The sequence below is a fragment of the Pogona vitticeps genome, chromosome 7, assembly GCF_051106095.1.
Source record: "Pogona vitticeps strain Pit_001003342236 chromosome 7, PviZW2.1, whole genome shotgun sequence".
NCBI classification, from domain to species: Eukaryota; Metazoa; Chordata; class Lepidosauria; order Squamata; family Agamidae; genus Pogona; species Pogona vitticeps.
The window spans coordinates 27095660-27106341 of record NC_135789.1 but is presented as its reverse complement, the minus strand read 5'-3'; the positions used below and the strand labels follow the sequence as shown (position 1 = coordinate 27106341).

Genomic DNA, 10682 nt, shown 5'->3' with positions numbered 1-10682 from the left:
AATTTGGCAGCTCCTTCAAGCTACGGAATGCCTTGGGTTCTCGTTAAATTCCTGATATTTCCACTGCTTGGGAAGTCTTTCGCCATCAGCGTTTTTTTTTTCGTGCTGGCTTACCCGGCTTCCTTTTTCCCCCCTTTCCTAAGCGGACGGAGGGAGGTTGCACACGTTGTGCCAGAGCCGTGGCCTATGAAAGAGGTTGCCGTCTCTGCTCAGATGTGTAAAGGACAACTTTTCTTGGTTGGGACATCCTGGTGGAGACAGTTACAAAAAAATAAAATAAAAATCCAACATGAAAACAACTCCATCCTCAGCCGATCTTGGACCAGAGACCCATGCGTCCACCCTGGCCTCCCTCGCAGGGCTGGCGTGCGAGGGAGGCCACCCGTGGCACATGGAAGAAAAGGTGGGATAGGAAGGTGGCTTATAAATGAAAGTGTGGAGGTGCCCAGGCAGAGAGGGACTCTGTTTTCCGGATTGCATGTTGTGTGTGCGGAGTACGCTAAGGCACCCTTAGCATGCTTCGCCTCTCGTCCTCTGCAAGCAGTGTGCAGTGCAAGCGCCTGGCTTGGATCCTGGCCCTCAAAGGAGCAACAGGGCAGATGTTGGCTCCAGAAAAGAGATTTACCAGGGGAACGGAGACCCGGGGGGGGGGCAGTCTGGGAACATCTGGTTTTCTAGAATCCATTATGGTGGCCAATAAGGGAGAGGGTTGCACGGGTTTAAAGCCTTCCCACGTTCCTCTTGGGAGACTCCAACACCCAGAAGGCTTGAGGATGGGGGTGGGAGAGGGCAACTGGATTTCAGAGCCGGGGAAACGTTCTTCCCTTTCTCCTCCATTTGGACTACCAAGCCCAGAACTCCCAGAATTCTGGGCCTGGTAGTCCTGGGGAGAGTAAAAAAAAGTGGGGTGAGGGGAAGGCTCACGCTACCAAGCTTGGGGCTGCGATCCTCCCGGGAGGGACCGACTGGAGCGTCTCCGCCTCGAAGGGCGGAGCAGGGCGGCCGGGCGACCAACCAGGCGGCGATCGGGGCGGGCCGGGAGGCGATCGAGGCAGCCGGGCAGGCAGGCAGGCAGGCAGGCAGGACCGGGCGGCGAGCGGCTCCGAGATGCAGCGCTGAGCCCAGCGGCCCCCGGGAGCAGGTGCGTTTCTGCGGCTGGCTCGCTCGCCCGCCCGCCTGCCAGCCCGCCCGCCGCGGCCCATGATGTGCCTGGAGAGCGGTGGCGGCGGGAGTGGTGGCGGGGGCCCTCCGGGTTGCAGCGGCCGCCTCCGGGTCTCGGCCGCCGCTAGCGACGAGGAGGAGGAAGACGACGGAGGAGGAGGAGGCGGAGGAGGCGGCGGGGATCGGGGCTGCTGTGGCCGAGGCGGCGAGGTGCAGACCCTCTCCGGCGCCGTCCACCCGCCCGCGGCCGCCGGAGGCAAGGAAGGCGCGGATGCCGGAGCCGCCGCCGCCAGCCTGGGCAGAGCCCGCGTGGCCGCCGCCGCCATCCTCAGCGTGGGCAACGTCCTCAACTACCTGGACAGGTACACCGTCGCAGGTGAGACACCCCCCCCCACCGCCGCTCCCCTTGGCCTCCCTTCCCCCCCTTCCAGGCTTCGCTTTTTCCTCTCGGGCTGCGGATGATGGGCCAGGTGATCCCTCCCAGCCGTAGGGCTCCCCTGGGGCGCGGGTTCCCTTCTGAATCCGGTGTGTGTGTGTTCCCGGCGGGTTGCCTTACAGCCCTCAGCAGCGAGTCCACTCAGGTCTGGGAGGGAGGCAGCGGCTCCCTTGAGCCCTTATCCCCCCCTCTCCCCCACCCCCTTTTCTCCCTCTCACCCTCTTCTCCATCCCACCCTCGCCATCCATCGCTGCCTTCTTCCCGTTCCTCCTCCCGTTAATTCTCTCCCATCTACCCCATTTCCCCCTCCCTGCTCCTGCCTCCCTTCCGTTTGTCCTGTTTCCTCCTTCTCCCCCTGCCAAGCCCACTACCTGCTCAGCATCCCCCCCTCTTCCCGATTTCATCCCCTCTGCCTCCTCCCCACCTCGCCCCAGCTTTCCCCCTTTTCCCATCTGATTCCCTCCACCCTTCCCTTTTCTCTGGCACAGCATCCTTCGGTGGCTCCCCAGTGGCCCCCTTGTTCCATCTGCGCTTTCTCTCCCCCTCCCTCCTGCTTTCTCTCTCTCTCTCCTTCCTGCTTTCTTTCTGTCCCCCTTTCTCTCTCTCTCTTTTCTTTCTTCCTCTCTTCTCACCTTCTCTGCCGCATGCTGTTTAGCCCTTTAGCAGCTTTTTGCCTGGACCACGGATGCACGGTGCATGTAAAAGGCAACCTGGCTGGCGGGCGTGGAGGTCCACTAGGCCACGAGAGAAACCAGGCGACCCTCCCCTCCTTTTCCTGATTTTTAGAGGTGTTTCGGTGGCTCTGGACACCCTTATCCATCCACGGCACCCGCTTTAGAGAGAAGGCTCCATTGTGACATGGTGCCTACCACCAACACCTCCAGCTGCTGCTGCTGCTTTTTAAAACATGCCATCCGTCCGTTCTTGTTTGGTGAACTGGGAACTGATTTTCAATTCAAGACAGGTTGATTGCAGCCAACATGGACTCAATATGTGTGTGTGTGTGTGTGCATGTGTGTTTGAATGAAAGGGAACAGTGAGGTTGAAAGAGTCTCTCTTCCCTGCCCATCTTCGCCAGGGTGGTTGGTCTGCAGTGCTTTAAATGAGGTGATAATTTTTAAAAAATTAAAACAGGACAATGATCCAGTATGTGAACATGCCTTGGTCTTGATCTGGTCATTGCGGGCAATTAGAGTAGACCTTTTGAATTAACGTGGCTTACATAAGTGTCCGCTTACCGTTTGTTTATTTGTTTATTTTGTTCTTACCAGTCATATTTCTGCCTTAGTTGCCTTCTAAGCAGAATCCTGGGAGAGCCCGTGGCTCTCCCCCTCTCCCCTCCTGGATCCCCTCAACAACGGTCCTGCAAGGAAGGTCAAGCTGAGCTAGAGAATGACTCGTTCAAGGTCACTCAGTTACAGAGACGGTTCAGTGGGGACTGGAAACTGGCTTTCCTAAGTCTGCCACTCTAGACACTACATCGCATGGATGATTATTAAAGCCACATTGGTTCTGTGGGTTTACTCTAGAAACACAGAACTAGATTCGAGCCATGGGGGTGGAGGTTTGCATTGTTGTCCACCTTATACAGTCTCCTCCTCCAGTACTAGAAAAAGCACACAAACCCATCCCCTCTGAGTTTTGCCTCACAAGCATTGTTTGCTTAGAAAAACATGCTGGATCCCACCCACCTTTCCTCCATCTGATGGTCCTCTCGGAAGCATTGCTGTCTGTATGTCTCACATCAGTGATTCCTGACTTGTTGGAGAAGCAGGAGAAGGGGTTGGCAGAGGAGTGGGCGCCCCACGTGGTACCCTGGCCTCTCTAGGGATGATGGTGGGCGCAATGGCCACCAGAGAGATAAGCACCGTCGGGGGGACAGCAGGACCGTGGCTTTTCCTTCTGATTTCTTTGGAAATGATTGCAAGGTGCAGACATGCTGTTCTGGGAGGGTGTGCCTAGGTGTGTGCGGAGTGTACGCCAACCGGTTGTGTGGAATATGCATCCTCGTCTTAAATTTGCACCAACAGGAGAGGGCAAACTTGGCATCTCTGGAAAGCCTCTCTTTTCAGCTGCAGGCTGTTAGGTTTGCAAGAAAGCATTCTCTCGTAGGTGAGAAAATAGGCTATGATTTGGCGTGCGGTTGTGTGTGTGAGTGCGAGTGTGTGTTTTCTTTTCCTGGAGGGGAAAGGATGGTGAAAAGCTCACAGTTCACATGTGTGTGTTTCTCTCTGAAATGGGGACTGCCTTCAAAATGGTACGCTTAACAGGCGAGAGTGTTAGAAAGCATTAGATCTGAATTATCACTGCACGGGACTGCAGTGACGATATTTTGCTGGCTTAGCAAAATAAGGTTCCACAAAACAGTTCTAAAAAGGGGGGCATCCCCAATTGATATTTACTATGCCTGCCCTTCTTGCTTTTGGGTTTGTGTGGTGGGATCCCTCTTGAGAACTTGCAGACGGGACCTTATACTTGTTTGACTTTCTCGGTTGTCCTGCCTTACAGGACTGTTGTGAGATGGACTGAGCAAAGGGAAGTTGCGTTTGCCTGAGTGTTTACAATCATGGGCTGTTGCCTTTGAATGTTGTGTTTTGTGTGCAGGGCATTTTGCCATTACAACAATGATGTATTTTAAGCTGAGGTCTAGTAGCTTAACTCATAGACATTTGGAACGGAGCAAAGGAAAGTGAAATCTGAGTTTTTTGGGTGTGAAGCCAACAGTATAACTCCAAGCCCCACAATGTAGTGCAAAAATTGTAAATTTCATGCTCCCCAGCCAGCTGGGGGTTGCCACCCTGCTGGTTGGCATTCTAGAGGTTGTAGTCCAAAAACATAAAGACACACCCCTTGAGCACTTATTTAAGCTTTAGACTATAGAGTGTATATTTGGAAATCTCCTGGGTCCAGTGTTATTTTCCTAGAACTGCTGGAGAGTTCAGTGATTTAGGTCTCTGGCTACAGAGCTAGAAGCTGAGAGATCACTTCCCCATGGTATGTCCTTGATGGGAGCTGGACTTGATGATCTATAGGGTCCCTTCTAGCTTTGCAGTTTGGTGATTTCCCCTAAACTTTGGAGGCTGTGAACATCACTTACGCATCTTTTGTGGACTTCCCTGAAATCTGTGTGTTAGCCACAGAAACTACAGCTCCCATGAGCCCCATGGAGGAGAATGCTGGGAGTTGAGGTCTGGAGGGCCAGCCGTGGCGAAAGCCCCTCTTGCATGAGATGTATGGAGGGATGCAGGGGGCCAGCTCCTTGCAGTGTTAAATTCTGTATCTAGAATCTCATGTTGGACAGATTCAGCTGGACGTCTCGTCCACAAAGGGCTTGATTTAAACAGCACAACAAACCCTCAAGGTGTTGATTCAGGATGTCAAAAACCTGCTCATCGAGGGGCACGTTTCCTAGATTCGGCCTGCAGTGGCTAAGATGTTCTGGCTGTTTTAGCCCCTGAAGTTAGTTTCCCCAAAGCTATCTTTTCAACTGTGATTTAATTTAGAAGTGGGCAAAGTGTGGTCTCAGGGGGTGCAGATGACACACACACACATGCACAGACACACACACACACGCGCACAGAGAGAGAGAGAGAGAGAGAGGGAGGAAATTTTTGTGGTCTTTAGATACCCTGCTTTTAAGGAGCAGTGGCTTTGCAATGAGACTCCAACAAACCAAAACTCCATAAAACTGAAAGTAGAAATGAACTTCCTATAATGTTTTTTTCTGATCCCCCCCCTTTTTTTCTTTTTTTTCTTTCTTTTTGTCCATTTTGGGATCTGATATAACTGTTGGGTCGTAGAGGTAAAAGAAATCGCCCTCAAGATCCTCAGAAGCTGCCCACCCCTGGCTTAATTGTGCACCTAAATTGTTGCATGCTATTAGGAGAAAGTCAGGTAGTCTCTTCCTTTGTGACAACAAGCAAACTTCCTGAATGTTATGCATTCTTAGCGTCCTGAGAAATCTGCTTGCTGGGCAATAATTCCGTATATTTTCATCGCTGAACAGAAAGCCACAGATGGCATTCTTATTTTCCATGTCTCTTGTTTGCCTCTTAGCAGAGAGACCCATCGCTGGCTCTTGACAGGAAAAAGAAGGCGTGGGGGACCGTCGGATAGGGAGGAAATATATGGAGGAAAGCCCACAGCTTACCAGGTTTTTCCCCCCCAGGAAGACTAGGAAACGGCTGTGTAAACAAACACCAGGAGGGAGTCGATAACTGGTGATCTATTTAGTCATAACACCTTGGTGGCTTTGAAGTGCAAAGTTCGTGGGCCTCCCAGTGAGCCCCACACTCTTCAACTGGACATTTAGATGGGACTGGTTGTTGGATTAAGAATCATTAGAATTGTAGAGTTGGGAGGGATCCGGAAGGCCATCTAGCCCAACCCCTGGTGACTGAAAGAGGACAGAATCGTGGAGTGGGAAGGGGCCTTGAAGGCCATCTAGTCCAACCCTCTGCTCAAGTCAGGAATCCAGGTTAAAGCAGATCTGATAGACGGTGGTCCAGTTTTCCCTTGAAGACCTCCAGCGTTGAAGGGGCTCAGAATGCCAGCTGCCACGACAGCATCCTCAACCAGCTTAGATACCTGTAGCAAGAAAAAGATTCATGAAAGGGATGTAGACGAGTTGGTTTCGCATACCTGTAGAAGCCACCTGCTCTGGGTCCGGTCAGTTCCTGGACTAAAAAGGCTCTTATCACTAGGAAGTTCCTCCTGGTGTTTTTCACCCAACATTGGGGTGCAAAACCTGCTTTCCCCAAGAATGGTTCTAATCCTGCCCCCTTGGGCAGGAAGAGAAGGGTTCTTCTGGTGTGAAATCCAAATTTCAAGGCATCCTAGGGGCTCCAGTGATGTGGGATCAAAAATACCCACACGTGTCTACTTAAAGGGTTACTTCTAGTTAGCAACAGAGCCTTGGAAGGGGGAACTCAACCAACTAGAGAGGGAAAAAATGTTCTGATGAGAATTCCAAGAAATGATAGTGATGTAGGGCAGGAGATGCTGCCATCTTGGGAAGCATTTGCCCTTCCAGCTTCTGGGAAGGCCGGCTTTAGCCACAAGGCCTGAGGTTCCCAACCCTTACCCTTCAGCCTTTTCTTCGTCTTCTGTGCGACAGCCCTGCAGATGGATGGATTAAAACATTTCTCCCAGGGCTCAGTTGTACCCCGTTCCACCGCTGAATGTGTGAAAATCAAAACCTCATTGTCCATACCTTACTTAAGGCCCATTGGAGGGTATATATGGTAGAGCAATCAGAAGTCCTCCAGATGATGTTCGGAGCTTCTGCATAGGGCTCTAAATACTCCCTTATTTCCATTCTGCAGAGAGAACAAAATGTTTCAACAGTTTTCTTTCACTGGTTGCGATTGAGGCAGACTTGCTGGGGCAATGAGATCACAAGCCTTTTTCGCCATTCTCATGGTTTGCCAAATTTGCACAAACTGTCTGTGTGCAAAACTCACTTTGTTCCCTCCAAGAACAAAGGGCAGATCCTGACTTTAAAAAAAAATCTCCTTGCTTCTAATCCTTAAAATGGTATGCAGTAAAACAGTTGCCTCATCATTTTGTGCAATTTATGTTAATTGTATTAATGTTTCATTTGCACAAGTTTGCTTAAGTTGATGTTCTGCAATTCCGAGCCCTGCCTCCTCTGGCAGGCACCCCTTAAGAGGGCATGCCTGAGGAGGCGAGGCAGGGAAGCCGGGGTGCTGCCTGAGTGGGTGCCTGCTAGAGGAGGCAGGGCTGGGAATCACTGGTTTGTTTTTCAGCTGAAAAATGAACCAGCGCAAAGCACCGAACCGACGGTTCATGCCCATCTCTAATTCTCTTGAGATCACCGTGGAAATTCCTCAATCTGTCGTAGAATAAGGAGGATTTTTCAGGAGAGTATCCATTGTTCTCTCAGTTCATATGAAGTGACAGCAAGCTTGCTGTTGAATTAATAATAAAATTAGAATTCTAGAGTTGGGGGTATCTTAGAGATCATCTAGCCCAACCTCCAGTGAATGAACGATCTGCAACACAGGCTTTGACCTTTGACCAGTGGCCATCCAGCAACAGCTGCTTAAATACCTCCTGCAAGAAAGAGGGCCACTAAAAGTGCGTAGATTTGAGAGTTTGGACTACAGCTCCCATAATTCTCATCCTCATAAAGATTTATATCCCTTCTTGTGTAAAGCGGTGGTTCCCAATCTCGGGCTCCCAGACGTTATTGGATTTGAACTCCCTTCGCCACTAGCTTCGCTGGTCTGGGAGATGCAGTTCACGAACATCTGGGAACCCAAGTTTGGGAACATCTGGGAACACCGAGCATCATCAAACCTTGTCCAGGATGACCCCTCCTCCCCACGTGACTAGAAATCTTCTAGAATCCTCTGCAGCGTATGAGTCTTTTCACAGTAGTTTATGTGTTCCTAGTCACGCCTTTCCCACGATGATGTTGGTGCCAGCAAAGCTTGGTATGAAACATTGAGGACTAGAATCTTTGACTCCAGTGTGGGATGAGAACTAGTACCTTGACACGGTGTGGCATGTAGCAATTATCGGCATGCAACCTGTTTACAAGGCTTGGGTTTGCTAACCTGAGCAAATGGAAATCCAACAGCCCAAGGCAATGGAAAGATTACGCGATGTTAATTACCGAGCCTGACCTATCCCTGTATAAATGTGTTACATACCTCCCACCCCAAATTTTTTCTCGTCTGGAATCCATGATTCAGCATTTTGGCGCAAGAAGGATTCGGCTCCAGATGGGTGTCGGCGGAGCCCGTTGAAAACTGAATCAGGTCACCGGGTGAGCGATCCGGTTTGCGCCTTGGGACAGGCGGCAATTAAGCCCGAATTGCTCTCCTGGGACCGTCCATGTTTCTGGCACCCTGGTTAGTAAGCCGGCCGTCACCGAAATGAGGCATGGCCTCAGCTACAGAGGTGGAAATGGAGCCAGAGGTTGGGACATCCGGAAGGCTCCCGATTCAGCATGTGTCAGAGATGCGGTTTCTGTCTTGGCTGTGCGTTCTTTCGCTAAACTGGTTTAGCAACGTGTGCCACTGTGCCGGCATTCATTTCCCGATACCTTGCTGAGTAACGACGTGTTATTTGTCGTCGTCATCGGAAAGGCAGGTTTCGAAGAGAGCTGCGGCAAGTTGCTTTTTCGGGACTGCATCTCCCCCAATCCCTCCCCCCCCCTCCAACGAGCTGGCTGGAGAGCTCAGTGGGTTAGCTCTGTGGCTGAGGAACCAGAGGTTGGGAGTTCGATTTCCCCACTGTGCCTCCAGAGGAGAAGAGCCAGCCTGGGTGGCCTTGGGCAAGCCTCACATTATCCCAGGGATACCCCCCCCCCCAGAAGAAGGGAATAATCAACCACTTCTGAGTATTAGCGACTTGGAAAATGCGGGAAAGGGCTGCTACAAGTCAGAATTGACTTGACGGCCCGTGATAATTTTTTAAATCCGAAAAGGGCACTTTCCTGATGCCTGAAATTGAATATTTATTTTTCCCTTTTTGTGTTCTTTTTTTTTAATGAATGTGAGTGCACTGTCCCGTGTCTCCCTATGAGGAAGAAACGGTGTAAAATTCTTCTCTCTCCCCCCCCCCACTTGTGCGGATGATACAGAAATAAATATGTGTGACTCAAAATGTAGATATTTGAAGAATGCGTCCACAAACAAGGTGTATGATGAACACAATGTGTCCATTGCAGGAAACATTTGCTTTAAAAAGTACACAAACTTCCGTGTAAAATAATGTAAGACCACTATTTGGAGCTAGGATGGGCCAAGAAGGAATGATAGGTTTCTGTGAAATGCAGATGTTCACGTCCCTGGCTCAAGGTGAATTTATCGGATTCTTTCCATCCAGAGAATTCCTGGGAAAGATTTTTCATGCAGCCTGCCTGTAACAAATCTGGAATTAATAACGATTAGGCGTTTAATGCATGATTGGCCGAGTGGGGGGATTAATCAGTTTTAAAGCCTTGTCATAAACTAAAAAAGTGTTGCCGATGAATCAGGTAAAGGGTATTATGCTTGGGCAGTGCACTATGGCACATGTATCAGGCCCAGGAGGAGGGGCCATTGACTTCATGTGGGTTGACTTTTGAGGAGACCCATGTAGGACCACTGAGCGGCGCATTGAATGGGTAGCTGCTCAGCGCTATCCTGTCTTTGGCGCAACGCTCCCCTGTTTCTCTCTTTTGCACCAAATGAATGACTTTTTATAAGACTCCTTCTCCTGTGATATTGCCATGCGTGTTTAGAAACCAAATGTTTTCTTCTAAAGACTGAGAGGGAAAGAGTCAATTAAAGCTCTTGAGAGTCACAGAGAAAGCTTATTTTTTTTAATTGGGGGGGGGCTATACGTACTTCATTTCCGTTAGTTTCCCTTTATGAGCCTGCTCAGCTGTTAAGATCAACAGGGGAGGCCTTTCTCTCCATCCCACTACCTTCACAGGTGTACTTGGTGGGAACACAGGAGAGGGCCTTCTCTATGGTGGCTCCCAAAGACTTTGGAACTCCCTCCCACTGGAGGCCAAGCTGACCCCCTCTTGGCTGTCCTTCCCGAAGCAGGTGAAGACCTTTCTCTTCAGGGAAGCCTTCCCCTCAGTGACATGAGTAGAGTTTTTAAATGGATGGCTGTGCCTAACAGCTTTGAATATGTTTTTGATGCTGTTTTCGTTTATCGTTTTGTTTCGGGTTTTTTAATGTAGTCTCTTGATGACACTTTGTGGTATTTGTACGCTGGCTATTTTCAGCTTTAAACATTGTCTTTTAACGATGTGAGCCACCTTGGGTCCTTTTTCAAGGAGAAAAGTGGGGTAAAAATATTCTAAATGAATAAATAAATACATAAATAAATGTTATAAGAAAGCACAGCTGGATTATTTATTTATTTATTTATTTATTTATTTATTTATTTATTTATTTATTTATTTATTTATTTATTTATTTATTTATTTATTTAATATCCCGCCTATCTGGTCGTGTTAGGACCACTCTAGGCAGCTAACATCAAAAAGAATAATACAATAATATATATATAAAAACCAATTTACATAACAAAAGATACTAAACATAATAGGAGAGCTATA

At 49.6% G+C, this 10682-nt stretch overlaps 1 protein-coding gene across 1 annotated transcript in view; it reads left to right on the top strand.

The window, feature by feature from the left end:
- The first annotated feature begins 1106 nt into the window (after positions 1–1106).
- LOC110089234 (SPNS lysolipid transporter 2, sphingosine-1-phosphate) overlaps positions 1107–10682 on the top strand; it is an 87237-nt gene continuing 77661 nt past the window's right edge. The window contains exon 1 of the mRNA XM_078378913.1: positions 1107–1537. Within this exon, the coding sequence (XP_078235039.1) occupies positions 1201–1537 (337 nt within the window). The 5' untranslated portion in view covers positions 1107–1200. The remainder of the gene's footprint in view (positions 1538–10682) is intronic.